General features: G+C 39.3%; 1 protein-coding gene across 2 annotated transcripts; it reads right to left on the bottom strand.

The window, feature by feature from the left end:
• Nucleotides 1-108: 108 nt before the first annotated feature.
• On the bottom strand, nt 109-17,583 carry tbc1d13 (TBC1 domain family, member 13). Of its 2 annotated transcripts, none has more exons than XM_086054158.1 (12): nt 17,382-17,583; nt 13,441-13,514; nt 13,307-13,347; nt 12,305-12,366; nt 11,831-11,930; nt 6,573-6,655; nt 6,286-6,445; nt 5,628-5,838; nt 5,259-5,422; nt 4,260-4,357; nt 4,112-4,169; nt 109-2,509 (listed from the first exon to the last, which is right to left on the bottom strand). In XM_086054158.1, exons 1-12 carry the CDS (start codon nt 17,402-17,404, stop codon nt 2,444-2,446), a joined length of 1,140 nt encoding a protein of 379 aa, XP_085910284.1. In that variant the 5' UTR covers nt 17,405-17,583; the 3' UTR covers nt 109-2,443. The 2 variants fall into 2 exon arrangements, with proteins under 2 accessions (XP_085910284.1, XP_085910283.1); XM_086054157.1 differs by having other exon boundaries at nt 4,260-4,420; nt 17,382-17,582.
• Between the last annotated feature and the right edge of the window lie 3,538 nt (nt 17,584-21,121).

Genomic DNA, 21,121 nt, shown 5'->3' with positions numbered 1-21,121 from the left:
TGCATACGTATGTGTAAACGTCTGGTTTCAACTGTATGCTCAGCAAAATCTAGCATGGTAAACTGCATCATTCCCGAATCCCGTGAAACAAACCAAACTCTTGTAAGGTATGTTGCCATCATTCATTTTAATGCACATCTGAAAACAAGTAAAAACATATATACAAGTATTAACACTGGAGCCATTACAAAATCATGATTAAAAAGTTTGGAACATGCAACCTGACAGATTTAACATCAAGTACAGTGAACACTGTATCCTTCCCACCACAAACTTCATTTTTAAGGCGCTTCATAATGGTTTGCACTGCACACAATATTAAAATGGTTTGTTTTGGTGTTAACGGGTACTTATATAGTTACTTTTACATGCAAGTGTTGTTACAGTTGTGTTACAATTAAAGTTGGAGGCTTCTACAATTACTGTATGTAGACTTACTGTAAGGAAAATCCTATTTCCTTGATTTGTTACCATTATTTCAAATGAACAACAGCACTTGTCCAATTCAAAAAACCAAAAAAAACAGATAATCTGTGTTCAAAAAATGCAAATGTTTCATTCTGGCATTGGACAATTAAAGTTGAGCTCTGATACGTTTTAGTATAAATGTTTAACATTTGATAATCTATTTTTTTACATTGGCAACACATACCCCAGTCGACCTTCTCTTCCTCACCCTCGCCTCAGCGAATATACATTCTTTTAAGCAGCTTTCTGATGAAAAAAAAATGTTGATGCAGAATAGAAATGCAGTTTGAACAAAAGCAGTACCAGTACACCAAGTAAAGGGTGAATCATGAATTATGCAACATTCAAATTTACTAGGAGTGTTTATTTAAGTGTAAACTCTACATATAGTATGGTGGTAAATGGTGCTACCTTTCGTGTAGATGGTGTGGGTTTAACTGCCTCAATAACCAGCCACAGCAGGTCCCAAACACAGACTAAAAAAAGTTAGTTGTTTAGGCGGGGTTAGAAAGGTCAACTGGCGTAAAAACTGTACCAACAATTCCTGTGAGTGACTCGCTGTGGGGACCAATGCCGAAAGTCAAAACATACATAACATACAAATATATTGAAAATTGAGTTCACTATACATGAGACAACTGACAAAATTAAAACACGTCTTCTACATTCAGCCAATCCAGCAAGTAATTAATCTACAAGGAACCCCATTACTGTATAATTACTAAGCAAAACAAACGATGATTCTGAGATGACGTCACTTGAGTTTATTTATAGATTAACCCTGTTATGTTTTTGGGTGGGAGATATGTGGTAGACCAAGGTTTTGGATACATTCTGTATATTCACATTGTAATTCCAAACTGACGAAGGGCTTGCATTGCAGTGATTTACTCAGTCAGGAAAGTGGTAGGAAGCATAAAAAAAATAAAAAATAAAAATAAAATCAAAAAATGTAATACACTTCAATGTCGAGAACGGTATCATCACAATAAAAATAAATGTCCCCAAATGTGAGGTTTGAATGATTGCACGAAAGGCAAATACTCTGTAAAGGAAAATAAGATGGATCACAACAAATTTTCCCAAGGTGGCCATGTGCTCTCTTCACGTCAAGACAAAACAAAATGTACAAGCCCGTAGTCACATTCCGTCATGAATAGTACATCATGTCAAAAGTGCAAAGCAGACGATGTGTCACATAAAAGCCAGAACGAAAATGTTCACTTGCAACATAAACCTGGGTTCAGCAAAACTTTGATATATAAAAATGTTGGAAAGTGTACTTTTTTGCAATTATTTCAATATTTCATTCTGTCAGGGTATTATAGAGCAAGATATTTAAATTCACCACAGGGCTAAAGGCACAATGCTGAAGTATACTAATAATTTTTCAAAAGACGTCCTATCACTTCATAATTACCTTTCAAATACTGTCACTGTCAAAGATCAAAAAACTGTGTACAGGATTCATCAAGTGTTTAAAACATACAACAATCAAAAACATAGGAAAGGAAAACATGCACTCTTGCTCAAACTAATTTAATACGCTTACGAATTGTATTGCAGTGTTTCGTTCAAATGTCGACTCCATTGTTGAACATGTCTGGAATGTTTTTCATAACGATTGGTTGGATTGATGTAGCATGCGTCCTGCTGCCCCAGATGCAAACTTGGTCAGGACAACAAATCTCCATGGGAGAGATGGCTGAGAATGGAGGATGACCACAGCGACCTGTTCCCCATAATGCACTGAGATGCGTTTCCTCCTCACCACAATGAAGGATGTTCTATCGTTCTCTTTGCAGTCCCCTCTGACCACAACATCAGTCGTCCAGTTAAAAAGCAATATGCTGTTTTTTTTTCCCCCCACAACACATGCATTTAGGTCCTTAAACATAATTGACAATGCTTTGTTCTTGTTTGGGCTTCCACTCACTACATCTGACAGGAAGCAGCCGATGGAAGAGTGAACAGGTTATGAGTTGTCCTGCAGCTCTTTGGCCTTAGTCAGGATGGTATGGACATCTGAGATGGGGTAATCCTGAGAACAAAATGAAACATGACGTGAACAAAATGAGTAGATAAATCCACTTAAGTGCCTTCTTGCCCTATGTATGCCCCATGTACACTGTATTGAAGTTTTTCTTTTCCAACAAGTTAGTAATACCAAGATTTGCCGAAACTTTGCTCGTGAAAGCCGGCCGAAGTTTGCAGTCGAAATCGCTAACGGACGCTCCGGATTGGAGCCGAAATGGACAAGACGAGATCGGTCTAACAAAAAACGAGTTTTTTTTCCCCCCCGTACAAAAAATTGATAAGCGGCGTACACAATTTGAAATGATCAAAAAGCGTATAACATACGGGGAAAACGTACAAGTTGACAGGTATGACTTCCTAATGGAGATACAAAGCAGTTCAGTCTCGTGCCCACCATGTCTTTTGCTCGCTCTGCTTCTATTAGTCTCCAGAAATGCGTACATTGACATCACAGACATGCACGGTAGAAACGGATTGTTCCGAAATTTCAGAATAAGCGTATTCATGCGTGTTGATCAGATTTTCAATCATAAAACACCTCTCTTCTTTGGAATAAAATATTGATCGGAATGGGTTTGAGTGGGTCAGAATATTCCGAATCGGGTGTGTACACAAAGCATTTATAGTCCGATCAGGCTTTTAAACTGAATAATTGTGTCCATGTAAACGTTGCCAGTGATTCTCAAAGTATGTTACTAATACCACTAGTGGTATGCCAGCTCACTCCAAAAGAATCTCATCCCAAGTACAGTTCAGTTGTCTTGAACTTTTTAGTATTTGGTAACTTTTATGAATATTTTTTTATTTTCATGTGCAACACATTTGAATTGAATCATTTATGTACAGCAGTTTTTTTTTTTTACCTATATTTAAGCATAGTGTTAATGTTCAAACTGAACTGTGTTACAGAGGAAGGGGGTGTACACTTATCTGCAATATAACAAGATCAGATGCGTGATCTCGATACATGGGGTGCCATACAATTCAAGGACTGTTCAATTTTCAAGTGGCAGGACTTGCTTTAATTCAATACCGTACGGCTGAGTTTGGCTACAGCTCTCAGATAAAAGACAATTTGATATGCATCTTTATATATTTTAAAGAGGAATGACTAACTCGTGTGTCTTAAATTCAAACCAATTTTCTGATTCAAATCAGTTTTGGAGACACACAGGCTTACAACAATAACGAACATGCTTTAGGGGGAAAAAACTTTTTCGGAAAAAAAAAGATAAGATAAGATAAGAAGGCCTTTATTGATCCCACAGTGAGGAAATGTTCAGTGTTACAGCAGCAAAGATATAGGTAACACAGGGACGGCGGCATAATGTAGCCATTAATGTATAACATTAACGGCAAACATTCAGAATCAAACCTATGTAAATATACGCAGTAACATGTGCTATCAACAAATTCCAATTCTGCTTCAAGATGAGTTCATACCGCAAACCTTCTTCCAATTTATGTTCTTACATCCAATAAGAAAAGAACCTTCTCACATGGTTCGTTGTGATGCATTTGAGTCTGCTTGGATTTTTGAGAATGAGGAATAAAGTTTCCAAACCAATATAATGAACCTTTGTTGCATTTTCCAAAAGACACCTACCTGTAGTAATCTCATATTCACTGTGAAGTCTCCTGCCAGGAGGTTATCCCGGATCAGTCTGTAAATGAGTGAAGTAAAAGAGAAACCATGAATAACATGACACAGCATATCAGTACTCATTTTATCACTAAGGGACTGAGTCTCTCACATGAGCATGGCACAGCAGACCAGGATGAGGAAGTGGAAGCGGTCCTGGTCAGAAAACAGAGTATCCCAAATGCGGATGACATCTGGTAGGAGGAACTCCTGTGATAACAACAGGGTCAGCCAGCGGAAGGTGAAGTACTGAGGCTTGATATTCTGTTCTAGCTATGTGTAAGAAAAAAGGAGAAACACGCCATTAATGTCAAAACGAACTTCAGTTGGGAGTTCATCATCAATCAGAGACATTTTAAATGCTGACAGGTTATGTGAATGGTTTTGCATTGTGAAACAGCTTTTTCTTTATTTGTTTTGACTTTTTGCTGTTGAGTTGCACAGGTTATCAGTCACAATGGTAGAAAACCTTTGAAATATTTCTCTTCGTCAGATCTTTTTTTTACACCACAAAGACCTGACATTCGAACATTTGTAGACTTTTTATAACCACTGTATATAGAGCGCCCTCCATAATTATTGGCACCCCTGGTTAAGATGTGTTAAAAACCTTTTAAAAAAATTCTCTTTGTATCATAAAAGCATACGCTCATACTGAAAATTACAGACATGGTTCACCAGACACAGAATCAAGCTCCTGCTCGCGCCATCTCGACCCCCAGACTTCAATCCCATTGAAAACCTGTGGAGCGAGCTAAAAAGGAGAGTGCAGAGGGGAGGACCCAGGTGGCTGGATGATCTTGAGACATTGTGCAAAGAGGTTGAAGATTCCCCTTTTTGTATTCTTCCATGTTGTGAAACATTATAGGAAAAGAGTAGGTGCTGTTTTGTTGGCAGAAGGGAGTTGTGCAAAGTATGGGGGGGTCCTATATTATTTAGTGAAACAACTGACCTTTATAGAAGTTTAAGAACACATCTTCACCAGGGGTGCCAATCATTATGGAGGGTAGAGTATATCCAAACAACAATCTCAATAATAGGGTGATATGATGCTAAAAGATAAACATTTTTTGGGGAGAAGACAGGAATGAACATTTTAACGTGTCCTTACAAGCTTGAAATAGAGCTCCTGGTCTTTTTCTTTGAGCATTGAGTACACACTCTCCATCTTGTATGTTATGCCACACTGGGAATCATCCAGGCTCTTGATGAAATTATCTCTGTTCTCAGACATTAGGTTGGTAAAACAGAAGAATGTATCTGCTTCTGCATGCTCTGCAAAGAAAAATAGACAACACTATTTCGGTATACAAATGTAATAAAATGTCAGTACAAGTGTTTACTGTGACCTTCCAGTTGCTTCAATTCACATTTTAACACACTATTAATTGCACTGTACCTAAACTAGAAGTGCTTGTGGTTGAAAAAAGGACATTACAGGGATTACACAGTATTTCACTTGAATGAAATGTTAACTTACCTTTCCATTGGCTGTTGGGGTCTGTGGCAAAGGTATAGTAAATTGGACCAACAATTTCATTCATGCCCTGGACGTAAGCAATCCCAGGATTGAGTTTGGCATAAATGAAGAGGATGCGCTCCACCACTTCCCAGTGTGCTTCACTCCCATTGGGCAACACCTCGTATTCATTAGATGGATACAGGTTCAAAGACTTTCCAGGAGAGCTGACCTGGGAGGACAGATGCAATTTCCTCGAGTTAGTAGTGTGCAGTTATCATATCAAGGCTCGAAATAAGTGGTTTTGCATCGCTGTTTGCACCGTAAAATGTGTATTTTGCTCCTCAAATGAATCCACTGAAACGCAAAACTGCGAATGGCAAAACGCAGAGCTGCCAAATGTTACGGAATCACTGAGTGAACGCTAACTTGTTGCGCCTGTCATACATTGAGATTGTTCCGAATCACTTTTAATAAAAGCACATCCATTTATTTGATAATTCTACATTTTAAAATGACCAAGGTAAGATGATTAAAAAGTAGTCTAGTATTCACTAGAACTGACTTTACAAATAAATCTTTGTTTTCCCATCATATTTACACTGCTTGAAAATAAGCATAACTGATCAAACAAGTGTTTTCCCAATTACAATCAACGAAAGAGGACATTTATACATACATTAGTTACTCCACTGCGGTTACGATTTACAGTTTGTGCTTTCAGGGTGGTTTGTTCCACTCGTCGACGCAATGTCTCATAATCATTCTGAGGGTCCAAGATAAGTTGGCAAGGGTAGTCCGTAGGACGCTGGAAAAAGGCCATGTCTGGATACAACCTCCTGTAAAAGTAAGAAGACAAGAAACTCAATATTTAGTAACTCGCTGTACTTCTGATGTACTTCTGATGACAAAGACAAAGAAGATTTAGGAAGAAACAGGTATGAGAGTATTAAGTTAGGTCCATACCTTACATCCTTATCAATTTGAAGTAGAATTTCATTATCTTTGAAGTATGTATTCCACCTGCTCTCTGGATTTGGATTTAGAGGCTGAAAATCAAAACAAGAATTAAAAAGGGGAAAAAAAACATATACCAACGGGGAGCTAACCATTAGCCACTTTAATACTTGCTGTCGACTGAAAATGACATCAAAGTTGCTCAGGGCTCGGCTCAGGTAAAAACCAATCATGGTTCAGCTTCAGAAATCAGGTGAGCCATGATTGGTGGTTACCTGAGCCCTGGGCAGCTGTGATGTCATTTTCAGTCCACAGAAGTGACATAACGGCCGCCCGCTAAAATGGCTAGATTTTGCTGCTTAACTCATATTCCACAAACGTAGTGTAATCAGAATGCCATGTTTAGACTAGTGAAGGTGCATAGAACATAATATTGCAAAGAATTGTTTTGGGTTGACTTCCCCTTTAAGGGTTCTGTAGCTTCAGTGGACTGGACAACTGTTACTTTCGAACATAACATATTTGTAATGATTACAGCTGTACTGGAGACAAAACAATTTTCAGGCGATTTGTTGTTTTGGGAGAGTGTTGTTTATTTTATTTTATTTTATTTGGGGGGCGAGAGAACATTGTGCAATCCGAATTGGGATTTTTTCCTTCTTTAATAAACTGTTTGCAAGTGTAGCTGATCAAATGCAATGGAAGAGAAATGGTGAAAAGACACCAGATGATCCTGTGGAAGTTTGCCACAGCTTTGAATCTATGAATAACACAAAGCATCATCAAGAAAAAAAACAACAACACATCAAGGTTATTCAATAGCAAAACTAAACCAAAATCACGTTTTACAGTCAATAGTGAATTAACATGTTCAAAAGGGAGTGGGAAGAAGCATAATTTATTTAATCCCACTCCTGATTCCAACAATACAGTTTGCTTACTGCAATTTCCCATCAATAATGTCCAAAAAGTGAAAAAAAAAAAAAAAAGCAACAACAACAAAACAGACAGACTTCATTAACATCTGCACAGTTAATTTTTCTCACAATTCAAAAAGATAATTTCTTTGTGAACATTATTCTGCACTCTTTGTATTTTCCCTGGTACCGGTGGGTTGGTGCTAGTCCCTTGCTGGTGTCTAGTGCTGGGGCTTAGTGTCTATCCACTGCGCAGGGCTATTCCCCTTGCACGTGTGTGCATGTACATGAATGCTTGTGTTATGGATATGGACATACAGGATGAAATGTTTGTTTTGTTGTACTGTGAATAAAAAACAAATGTTATACACAAAACTACAGTACATTTATGCGGTGTGTCAGAAAAGGTCTAGGCTCTAGGGCTTGTGTCACAAAAGACAAACCCAAACTAGAACGAGCATGTCTACAAAGAGATTCTGTGGCGTTTGCGGCATTCAGTGCACAAGAAGAGGCAAGAGTTGTTGCAGGATAAATTGTGGCTGCTTCACTGAGACAACGTGTCTTCTGACATTACCCCGAGCATCTGACAATTCCTCAGTGTGTGAAGAATATCACTGTGCTGGAGCAAGCTCCCTACTCACGCATCCTGACTTGGTGTGATTTTTTTTTCCTCTTTGCCAAGTTCAAGGGGTCATCAAGGGAACGGACAATTAGATGAAGGGGGATAGTGAGAGCAGGAGAGAAAGCGTGACAGCAAGAATGAGGGGAGAGAAGGAGGAGAGAAAAGAGAGAGGTAAAATCCATCTAGAACCACTGGACAAACATTGTACACAGCCAGTAAGATCATTTGGAATGTCTAGCGGCAGAGAGAAACCAAAAGAGCTGAAGTTGAAGACATGAGGAACATTCTGAGAGGCCTATAAAACAACTATCAGTGACATGAACTGACATCAGCAACAACCTCTAGAGGGCAAGAATAAAGGTGTCACAAACAATCTACTTTTTTTATCTCAGAAAACTTCATGAACAAAAGACGTTGTGGCTACATCAGAAGCAAACCACATACTAGCAAGAAGAATAGGGTGCCAGATTGGAATTTGCCTAAAAATAAATTGGCAAGCCTTAAAAAAAAAAAATCTGGGAGAACATTTATGGACTCATTGGACAAGGAACCTTCACCAAACTACCGCTTTGGTGTCAAAAGTTTGCAAAAAGAAAGGGGTGTATCTGCTCTTGATCAAACAAGCTCATCTTTGAAACGCAGTGGAGGTAATGTCATTTGCCATTCAGTCAGACATTTTGTCTGCCGATGTAAAAGAAAGATGCAACAAAAACTGATTTAAGATCCTTTATCATGCAGCAAAATAATGACCAAAAACACATGACTAATTACCAAGTTCACTGTATACAAAAATATTGCAAAATATCCATGTGTAAATAATCTGGTAATAAAAGCTAAAACGATCTTGTCTCATAGTCATCTTGATGTCAAACCTATATGACTTCAGTTGGGAATAAAATCAAAGAATTTAATGCACTGTTCATGTTATCATTTTAGAGGGGAGTGTATTTTGCTGATTACTTTCCTCTTGTGGATAATGACAGCAGCTGTAACATTTGCACTGAGAGATGCACACTACGTAACTTACACACATGGTTTATGTATTCCTGCCCTTATAATGTGCAATATGGAGCAAAAAAAGAACCGTTACCGTATTTTCCGGACTTTTTTCCTAGGTTTTGAACTATGCAGTTTATTGACCGGTGCGGCTATTCTGTGGATTTTTCTTCCACCTGTAGGGGCGGTCTAACCGGAATTACAATAAAATACAATTTCCAATAACAGGATGTGACTGCAGGTGGAGGAGTCCAGCAGGCGAGGGCGCTGTGCACTAGGTTATGAATTAAGGGTATGCGGATAGATCTGACAAACTCGAGTGGCAGCGACACGTTAAAGGCTGTGTATTTGTCGATTGAAAAACACGTTAAAATGCAAGAATTTGACAGGGCTTGAGAAAGACAAATTCGACAGTGAAGCCGGAGAACCATATTTTGCAAAGATACACATACAGTGGTACCTCTGCTTACGAACGTCTCTACATATGAAATTTTCTAGTTACGAAACGCCTCAACAGGAAAATATTGCCTCGTTACGAAAGAAATTTCAAGATACGAAAGGTAAAAATACAGTATGGGCTGCTACTCTGAGTTTCCTGAACGCAACATACTCACAGCTGCTCTGCCATTGGCTAGCCTAGCATCTTCCTGGCATCCCATTGGCTAAGAGGGACCTCTACCGTATGTGTCTATGTGTACAGATAGACAGGTAGATAGATAGATATGTCTATGCAGCGTCCTCGTCATTCGCCCCTCGGGCCATGAGATGTTCCGATAGTTTTACGTGAATTAGAAACGAGGAAAAGAAAAAAAGGAGAAAAACGCTTTTTTGTCCATTCAAACGAAGCAAGCGATAATAGAAAAGTATGAGAAGGGGATGCGTTTGGTGGATCTCGCCAAAGAATATGACCGTAGTGTATCAACAGTCGCCACGTTATTAAATCAGTTCTTTACAAAACGCCAGGCAAAAACTACTTCTGAGAGAGAACATGAACCAAAGAGGCCAAAAAGCGATGAGGACAGCAATTAAGAGGTAAACGACCATCATTTTTATTCTTTACTCTCTTTTTTTTTTTTTTTTTACATTATGCACAACTCTCATTTATTGTGCAATAATCTAACTGTAACATGTACGTGTTACATGTTTTGATGCATTTTTATGCTTTATAAAACATTTATGTCTGAATATTGGGGGGCTTGGAACGGATTAGGTCATTTACATGGAAAACAGGTCTCTACTTACAAAATGTTCTACTTAAGAAATTTCTTCCAGAACCAATTAATTTCATAAGTAGAGGTACCACTGTACAGTGAATGGTTTGGATCCCTACAGAATTCCCAATACTGAGTGGAGCTGTGAACCGGTCCTCCTTTGAGTGCGCCGGATATTTTCGTGTAGTGTGAGTGCCTTCAAACGGGTAGGTGCAGGTCCTGCAGATGATGAAGGCGGCGAACAATAATAACACCGTCATTCGGACTAAGGTACGTGATGTGTGTTTGTTTGTGAGTCGTCCACTTAAGATACACAAACGAACGTACTTATTTCCTTTTTAACAGTGTAAGTGATTGTTGATCATTCCTTCTTTCCTTTTATCTCAACTCACTGAGTGCATGCATGTACATGATTAAAAGAGAGGAAGCAACAGGATTATTTACTTTGTTTTTAATTTACGGCTATGAAAATGTACGGAGCATAATCTCGCCCAAGACGGAAGGTTGGTTATGGTGAAATGTTTTCATCTTACAGCCGATAACCAAGCCACCCGACTTTGTTTCGACATGTTCAAAACGAGGGTTCCCTTGGTCTTCCGCCAAGCAGGAAACCTATAAAAACTGTGTCCGTTATTAAATGTACTTCCTTTGCGATGATGGGTGGCATTGATTGCTGCACCCCCTAACACAGCCACGGTTCACCATGTTTGTATATTTCGGCCGTCTAAATCAAGCAACAAACACAGCCAGTTTTGTCTTGGGTGTAACAACAGTAGTCAAGTCGCGTCCAGTGCGCTCCCAACATATACCCCCGACGTCAGCGATGACGCGATTTGCACGGGCCCTATTTTTCCTATGTTCGGTTTATATAAAGGTGTGGCTTATATATGTTTTTTTCATTATTATTATTATTTTTTTTAAATAGAGTAGGTGCATCTTATATAAAAGGTGCGACTTATAGTCCGGAAAATATGGTACGGTATTCATTTTGTTCTTTCATGTACATGCTGCTGCCTTTACTACTATTTTCAGGCTTGGAACCAGCAGTGGCTGATAATCGGTATATAGCGGTAAGTCTTTCCTACTTGCCAACTGAATGTTACCCTTCACCTTGACGGAGACTTGAACGATGGTCCGTGTCTGAAGCAAGTAGGGTTACCCACTGATCCATTCAGCTGCCATTTATTAAAATAATGGTGCACGTTATTAAAATTATATCTCACACCACTGACATAAGACACCTGAGCACAAACTGTGAGATGAGTACCCAATTTAAATAGATTATTTATTCATTCAAATTTGGCAGGCTTGTTAACAACACTCTTTTCTGCGGTGTGTCAAATTTTCAAGACTGTTTCATTTTACAGCGTTCTTTACAGAAAATTTGTTTTGCCAATTTCAAGTTATTTCAATGAGCATTGTTTGTTTTATTTCATTTTTAATGGAAAGGTATTCTTACTCTGTGTTGGTGTTATTTGATTCGAGCAACACTGTAGAACAAAAAAATAAAATTTGACTCACATGGTCTTCCATAGTAACGTCTTCTCTGGATAGGCCCAGGTTGGCTTTGGCAATGCCAGGTTGGATGATCATTTCTTTCAGAAACTGGGAATACACCTCCCTGTCGCAAATGAAATGTGTATGACAATTCTACCTTTCTAAGAGGTGCGATATCATTCATATGTAGAGATAAAATAGATTCTGGATAAATCGTTTTCATCTAAAAACAAACAATGAACAAACAAACAAGATTTAGAAACACAAAATGACCAATTTTTGAAAATGATTATGTTAAAATCTGGGATTACTGATCAATAATAGTAAAAGATAAAAGGATTAATTCCGGGCATTAATATAAATTGGAATGAGGATTTTTTTTTTCTTCAAAAACTAAATATAAAGTATGTCATATCCAACGTTATTTCTCTTATTTTAACTACTCCATACATAATAATAAGCAGTTTGGCTTTTTTCTATGAAGAATGTTTACTCTACCTTTCCTTTTTCAGGAAGGAGTCCCATCGCGTCTGATCAAGAGGTAGGTAATTAAGAAGGATCTAAAAAGAGAAGAGTAGAAGGCCTTTATTGTCATTGTCAGGTGGTATTGTTTCAAATTCTAGTGCCAGTGCGCTCAAATATTCATTTTATGTATGTCAAAGGATTTTATCATACACTTAATTTCTTTAAATTCCTCTATTCTTCTATTAAATCTCACTTCTGTATACATTACACTTCTCTTCATTTTGCTGCTCACTTTCTCATATTGGTACACAACACCATTTCCTGTTAACATTTTCTTTTATTTTGCAACATTTTTCACTACTTATTTTAACTCACTGTATGTATGTATGTATGTATGCATGCATGCATGCACGCATGTATGTACGTATGTAACGAGAGGCAGATTTTCGACAAAATTTTTGTGAGTAACTTGAAAAGTTCATAAAAGGGTCGTTCGTAACTCGATGTTCCACTGTACTACACAGGAGTGTTTTTCAAACTGTGTGTGTGATATTGTCAGGTGTGCCTTGGGAAATTATCTAATTTGTGTCCCTGTGCGGTCTAGCGCCTGGCAGCGTAATCATGTCTTATATACATTGTAGTACTCTTCTATACCAGCAGGTGGCAGCAGCAGGTAGCCAATTGTCTTTGTTTAGAGACAAGCGAATTAGTGACGAATGTTTATCCAAATAGGCCCATGTTTCACACTGAGTAAGTATCAATATGAAACATTATGAAATACTTTTTTCTTTGTATTTATTTAATTCCTATTCAAGACGATATGACGTCATTCGTCAATGTTAAAAAATGCTTGTATATAAACAATATAACAATTATCTTGTTAAAATAAGCTTCTTTTTTTTTCACAATTTCAGCTGCGGGTGTGCCGCGAGATTTTTTCAATGAAATAAATGTGCCTTGACTCAAAAAAGTTGAAAAACACTGCTATACAGTACACTGAACAAGTGTAAATCATGCTAAACTAATCATGCTTACCTTCCAACAAAGTGCCCGTATGCCTCCTTCAAATGGAATTCCTAAGATGAATAAAGAAATGGACGGTCAAACCCTGTTCAACTAAGACTTATCAGAGCAGTAGGAAACAATAGAGCAATATGACAGAGACTTACCATTGAAGCACAGCTCTCTTAGTGTTTTCAAGTTTATGTTTTCTTCTGTCAAAGCTACTTTGAAGTCCTGTATTCTGTGAAAAGGAATGGAGAATGTTATCAGAACCATCGTCGAATCGTCGCAATTACATTGCGGTGGGGGAGTTTCTGGCGTCGCGTTTCAATTCGAGTCATGCTACGTTCACACCAAACGCAGATGATGCGTTTCTGGCAGCGCGTTTGTATTGGAGTCAATGTAATTCGCGCGGGCGGGCGCGGTTGCGCGTCGGGCGCTGCGAATGATGCGTTTGGAGCGGTGGGACGCAGAGAGAAGCACCGAAAATCCGTCCATTCGCCCCATTCGTCGCGTATTAATCAAGTCAACTTTTCTCGCCACTCTGCCTCGCGGCAGCCAATCAGCATCAGGGATACTGCGGCAGCCAATCAGCATCGGGCACACTGCGGGAGCCAATCAGCATCGGGCATACTGCGTCATACACAGCCAAATGACGTCCTGTTCACTCTGCGGCTTTTTATACCAAGACAGCAAAATTGTTAGCATTAGCATAGTGTGTCGGCCAATTGATTATGATGTTGAAAACTACTGTCGTAGACTTCTACCAAGCGAAGTCCCTCCCCTCTCCGCTGTGAGCGAATGAGCGGCTGCAGCATTTCAGGTTTCAAATTTCCAGCGGTCAAACGTGAGCGAATCAAGCGACTGGGAACGCTTCGTTTGCGTTTGGTGTGAACGTAGCATCACACACGGTTCTGCTAGCCCTTTAAGTATTCAGACCCCTTGAAATGTTTCATTTTCAGTGTCATTGCAGCCATTTGCCAAAATCAAATAATGCTACTTATCACTTATCATTTCAGTATTATTATTTTTTTTAATCATCATGGAATTAGGGACACACAAGGTATTATACAAACTAAGTTTATATAAATATTTACATAATTAACACTGCAGTACATACAAATATGCCCCTAACAGGACCTCTCTCTCACAATGCATGTCAGAACAATCCACCCATAATTAAAATTAAGCGCTTAACCTCGAGAAAAATAAATAAATAAATGAATAAATAATAAATAATAAAAGAGCGGTACAGTGGTCGACCGGTTAGCATGTCGGCCTCACAGTTCGGAGGTCGTGGGTTCGATTCCGGCCCTGGCCTTCCTGTGTGGAGTTTGCATGTTCTCACCGTGCCTGCGTGGGTTTCCTCCCACATTCCAAAACCATGCTTGGTAGGTTAATTGATCACTCTAAATTGCCCCTAGGTGTGAATATGAGTGCAAATGTTTGTTTGTCTCTGTGTGCTCTGCAATTGACTGGCAACCAATTCAGGGTGTCCCCCGCCTACTGCCCGATGACAGCTGGGATAGGCTCCAGCAAGCCCGTGACCCTTGTGAGGATAAGCGGTTAGGATAATTGATGGATGGATAATAAAATAAACCTAAACATAACTATACTGGTGACACTATTAGAATGTAGCCATATAATATAAAATATATATATGCATGATGAATGTGGTCAAACCACAATGTGGCTGTCATTCCCCTCATATGGTTTCTCTGTGCCTTGTCATGTCTTTTTAACACATTTTATCAGGTTGTGCACTTTGTGTGGGTGTGTGTGAATGATTGCTATAGTACTAATGGATATCTGTCTTGGGTATGTTGGGAGGGAGGGCATGAACGGATTTTTTTTTTTTTTTTTTTTCTAATTATGTTTTGCTTTGAATGTTTTAAAGCACTTTGAGTTGCATTTTTATGTATGAAAAGTGCTATATAAATAAAATGTGATTGATTGAATGTGTTCAAAAAATCAACACTATGCTCAAAAGCAACAAAACAAGAACACACACAATGCTTAAAAGCTATGACGGAAATCACACGCCAAAAGTATTTTTGAGGCAATGAAAAAGTCAAACAAGACTCAATAAAAAACTAAAATAGTAAGTACTCACCGCTTTTAACCCAACGTATTACAAAATTCCCACAAAAACCCATATCGGCGTTGTGCGCATGCGTGCGCAAGCGCACTAGGCATTAGTAGGACGTCTCGACAGGTAGGATAGAATTTCAGAACACCAGTCCACCTATTCGCCTATGATGGATGCATTTTGGCAGCGATAAACGTGAAAACTTAAAAAAATAGTCGGAATAAGCATAGTCGGAAGCCCATTTTTTCCCGTCTATGTAATCATCTATTTTCTAAAAGAAAGTATCGGCAGAAAGTTCCACTTCTCTGCTTTCAGAATCCGTTGGAATTACGTTGCTATCTTAAACAGTTCATGAGTTACAGTGATTTGAAAAACTTGCATCATCTCTGGAAGGATTCTTTAAAATGAATTAAAAAGCTGAACTTAAATTATCCATCTAGCAATCAAAAATGCTGTGAGCTGTCATCCTTTGGGCTTTTGGAGTGTGTAGACTTGACCTGAATTTTATAATACAATGTAAAAAATAGCACTATTTTACTTAACCATAAAAATAAATATTTGCAAAATAATTGCCTGAATATTTATTTTACCTGGTTAATGGGACTTCTGCTCCTGAAACTCTGCGCCCAGCGCTTGCAAATCAGGGCTGTCGAAAGTCACTTTCATCTTTACGCAGTACTGTAAGCTGCCATCTTTTTTTAAACAATCTGGGGTTTTTTTGTGTGTGTAAGCGTTCATACCACATTAGAAATTCAACCTCGGTCTCTTTCGTGTGTTTTGGGCTCCTGACGTCAATGTCGGATATAGTATGCAACCTGGCGCTTGAGACAATTATAATTCATTTTCCAAAGCAAAGCAGAGCCGCAACATAAGGATGAAAGAGACGCATGCGGCTCCGTAGCCGCAGTTTGCCGACCCCTCGGTTAGACCTACAAGGCTGACCATGTTGAATCACTGTGAGGTATTCAATATTTAAAATTTTGAACTGTATTTTGCACTATATGCTGTTATTTGTGTTTTCCCCCCAATCTGTTCATTTGTGTAATAGCATGTGCTCATTGTATGTGTTGAATAAACCACATATATATGCGCATGTGTAATTCTACAGTATAAAGTGCAAGGAAAACTCGGAAAGAAATGGAAAAAAAAAACATTCTTAAATAAAAACAATGATTTAGAGTTGCAGTTGTTTCCATTATGGAAGAAAGTATAAAAGGTTCCAAAATGTTTAAAGAGTTTAAAAAAATGTAAGAATTAAACACTTATTACCATTACCGGAAAAAGAGGAGTATGATAAGAGGAGTATGATAGAGCTGCAGTGGAACAAAAACCTATTAGAATTTTGGACTGGGATGAACCCATGTTATCCCCAAACACGCCACCAATTACTATTTGCCAATGATTACATCAATGAAAAATGAAAATGTCAAACGTGATTTTGATCCGTTTCTGAATTTATCACGTGCTCATGTACCATTATTTACCCCAAATTAAACCAATATCTGTAAAAATGAACAAACACAGAATACACACATTTGAAGGCAAAATAGCATGGAATATTGCAGAACATTTGGGCATATTTGACGGAAAGCGGGTTGGACACCAAATGAACACAGTTTATTGATTGAATTAAAGCTAATCGGACTTTTACAATTTAGCTTGGAATACATTTTCAAAAATACACAGTCAGCAAGATAGCAAAAACGTTAGCCGTTACAGGCTCGTGTTAGTTGAATGTTATCAGCTGATATGCTAACGGGAAGCTAGCATCACTAGCTTGTCAAACGGACAGCTAAATATTAGTTTTGAGGACAACACAACGACTATCTGACGACATCTGTCACATTTCAAACAGTACAAAAGTGAAATGCAAGTGGTACGATCTACAATAGCTCTTGAATGAAAGTTTACGGTTCTGCTAGCCCGAATTGTGTGGATGCTCCGGTCACTGTAGTAAATAACGATCATGTATTTCATGTTTAAGCTATTTTCGCGTCCATCATCCCACGCATAACGTACCTGTTTTTGTATGCAATGGACATATCTGAGCAAGCGGCGATATTTTCATGCAACTATTTCCAAAAAGGTGTTTGCCCGAGGGAAGAGGTTCTGTCACTTCCGTCTTCACAACACACTGAACACAGTGGGAAGGCACGACGCCACTATCCACTCTGTTCGTGTTCGCACGTGATTCTACAGAGGAGGGGAGGGACATATGGTACCTTGACTTACGAATTTAATTCATACCATGACCAAGCTTCTAACTAAATTTTCTCGGATCAGTTTCCCTGATTGAAATGGCCTTCATTCGTTCCAGCCCTCCCAAGTTAAGGACATTTACGCTTTAATCTACATGTTAAAAAAAAAAAACTCGTCTCTATTTCTGCCCACGTCAATCTCTGAAAATATAAGAATGATCACCCCACTATTTTGGATTGTTCCTATCACGCATCATCAGACAGGATGGGGAGCATTGCTCGGTATACAGCCATTTTCAGATTTCTCCAGAGATGTTCCATCCAGGTTTGGGCCATTATCATAACTGCTTGTCCTCACAAGGTTCAGAGCCTATCCCAGCTGTCATCGGGCAGTAGGCGGGGGGCACCCTGAATTGGTTGCCAGCCAAAACCCACGCAGGCACGGGGAGAACATGCACACTCCACACAGGAAGGCTGGAATCGAACCCGTGACTTCTGAACTGTGAGGCGAATGTGCTAAGCCCTAGGTTTGAGCCAGTCGAGGACATTTACAGACTAGCCCCAAACCGTCAATTGTGACTCCTGAGCAAAGGTAAACTTTTTTTCCCATTCTGATGCAGAGATGGAGCTACACCAGGGCTAGTGGGGGCCTTTTATTTATTCCAAGGGTGAGGACCAAAATGCATGGCGAGGCTGCATTCAGCCGTTTTGGTCCTCACCTTTGGAATAGCCTGCCAGAGGATGTCAGGTCTGCAGAGACTGTTGATATTTTTAAGAGGAAGCTCAAGACACACCTTTTTAGTTTGGCTTTCAACAACTTTTAAATAATTTATCTTTTCTTTTGATTGAAGATAATTCTATGTTTTGCTTTGAATGTTTTAAAGCACTTTGAGTTGCATTTTTATGTATGAAAAGTGCTATATAAATAAAATGTGATTGATATAGCACCAGTTAAGCCTTCCAGCATTTTATTTGATATTTTAAAACATAGTAATAAATGATTTTCTTTCTTATTTTTTCTTTTCACTTTGTCATGAAAAAGGGACAGAAGAAGGTACACATTTTTTTAACCTTCTTCTGTTCTGAAGGACAGACGAACTACTGACGGACTACTCACGGACTTAACTGACGGACTGACGATTAAAATCCAGTTCGGCTAAAAAAAGAATGGACTGACAAATGACAGACGGGTACCCAGGCAGCTGACAGATGACGAATTCTGGTCCAGCAAAACGTTGTAAAAGTTCCACCTCCGGTCCCGGCCAAACGAAGCGGCTTCCCTCAGTTTCATTCAAATTAGAGCGGTTGATGCGCATGCAGTGATTGATTTTGCAAACAGACATAAATAGACTTGCTGGGGTCCTTGCATGTCATTGGTGAATCTTACGTGTGTTTATACTGGTGAACTGCAAGATCTCCCCTTGCGAATGATGTAGTCGGCCATGCATGTGATGAGGGCAATTGGAGACCGCCTTGCACCCATGACCGTGCATCCATGTGCAGAGGTGGGCATTCCATCCTTGGGATGGAATGGTCTGTCCTGGACGGACGCCCGTTTTGTGGACGGTCAGACGGAGGACGAGAACACTTTAAAAAAGGACAGACTAAGCAAAGACGCAGGTAGGTTTTTCTCCGTCCCTCTAATCATCCCTAACCGGGTCAACGACCGAATGTGCACTGAATGTACGAACGGAAGCGCTTCAGAAGGATGAGGATGGATGTGGTCGGAGGACGATAATATTTATGAATAAGGACGGAGGGACGAGGACGGAAGGGTATCCAAGTCAAGGACGGTGGACGGACCGGCAAAAAAGGGTAAAGTGCCCAGCTCTGTCCATGTGTGACCCCCCAAAACACACACAATCGTTATGCCATGTGGTCTGGGATGGTGCTACTAATATACATTTAAGATGACAATGATTATAATTACTCCAATGAATTATTTTCTACAATGATTCATAGGGATTGTCCTATGCTGCACGCTGTTGAAATATGATAACATCCACCACACACGTCCACGGAGCACCTAATCTGTCTGCCTGCACCTCGATCAAATATACAAAAATTGTGTTATACCACCTGCGTCAGCATTAGGATCTGGTTTCAGGTAGTCCAAAATTTTGTCAACTTTTTCTCACCAAATTGGCAGGTGCACTAAGGGAGGGAAATAAAACACTCTCCGTCTGCTGAAATGCCTAGCGACACGCAAATTGACGTGGTCTTGCAAATTCACAAACTAGACTTGCCTCGGACCGAAATGAAGATGAGCCCACTTTTACACGGAGCGAAGTCTACTTTCTGTGACCAAATTGACAGGTGCGCCAGAATGCCCAATGTGCATTGATGTTCCAAAGATGGTAGACTAGATATTCCCGGGCACGTAAATTAAGAGGCGCTTTTACGTTGACCTCAAGGTACCCCTCGCTATGAAAATAGGGCCCTTAGGTACAATTAAGCACTATATGGTATAAAAGGTACACAAACGGGCTAAGTGACAATTTCTCTACCTTTTTTTTTCATGTAAGGGTACAAACAAGTGCTTGGCCTGTGGGAATGCCTTTGAAAGCACAGCAGCCATGTGTTGTATGAAATGCAGTTTAAAGAAATAAACAGTAAGAGAAGTAATCTAGATAATGGATGGAAATCTAATTGTTGTTTGTGTACTTTCATACTTTTCGGCCACTCTTGGGTTCCCAGGATGTATTGTGACATGAAATGCTGAACTTTTTCCATAATAAGGTCGTTAATCATGATTGTTTAAGTGTGTTTATGTTACCCATAGTTCGCTGAATGCATGTCTTAATCATTACATTTAGGTTCCACATTGTTAACATGAAACCGTTAAATGTGACTGTGCAAAACATTAAAGTCCCTGTTAGTTCCAGTGATGCGATGATAAAGTGGCGATCAAGTGCTGCAGATCTCCATATGATTGTGCACATTTATTACATGCACATGGTAGATATTTCACATTCTGTAAGTTGTTAGGGATGTTGTTATCTTGTTTTTTGTTCTTTAATGGAGAGGAACAGGTACAGTTAGGAATGGGCGATACTAGTGATTTGTGGATTTGATCCGATAGCAAGTGCTTAATGTTGGAGCAAATATCACGATAGTGATCCGATATCAATATTGGAAGTGCCTTTTTTTGTTTTTACACAAAGCTGCGAACAAGCAGCTGCACTCACACTAGTGGGAGCTCACACATCATGAGTTGAACCAAACTACTTCAAACTATTTTGTTACCACTTTCATGTCATCTTGTCAACAGTGGCATGCACTCCATGCAGAGCCTATGAGACAGGGCTTCACTCTAATCGTTCTTCATTCAATCAAATACGTTTACAAAGTTCTGGTGGGCGGGACTAGAGCAGTCTATTTTTGCCAAGGCAGAAAACCCTTTGCCCTTGGCAACACAGTGAAAATTCCAATTGGATGGCAATACAACCTTCTAAATGTCATGTCATGTCATCTTCCAAACCGCTTATCCTATACAGGGTCGCGGGGAGTTGCTGGAGCCTATCCCAGCCGTCAATGGGCGAAGGCAGACTACACCCCGAA

This window comes from Filicampus tigris, chromosome 15 (assembly GCF_054856515.1).
Source record: "Filicampus tigris isolate MCC_2025a chromosome 15, RoL_Ftig_1.0, whole genome shotgun sequence".
Classification (NCBI taxonomy): Eukaryota; Metazoa; Chordata; class Actinopteri; order Syngnathiformes; family Syngnathidae; genus Filicampus; species Filicampus tigris.
This window is presented reverse-complemented; position numbering and strand designations above follow the sequence as displayed.

Bases quoted from the DNA above. Each gene is read 5' to 3' on its own strand.
- tbc1d13 (XM_086054157.1), bottom strand. From the start codon at position 17,404: ATGTCCATTGCATACAAAAACAG. The intron at 13,515-17,381 runs GTACGTTATGCG...TCCTTTTCACAG, and splicing joins TCCATTGCATACAAAAACAG to AATACAGGACTTCAAAGTAG. The intron at 11,931-12,304 runs GTAGAGTAAACA...CATTTGCGACAG, and splicing joins TCCTTCCTGAAAAAGGAAAG to GGAGGTGTATTCCCAGTTTC.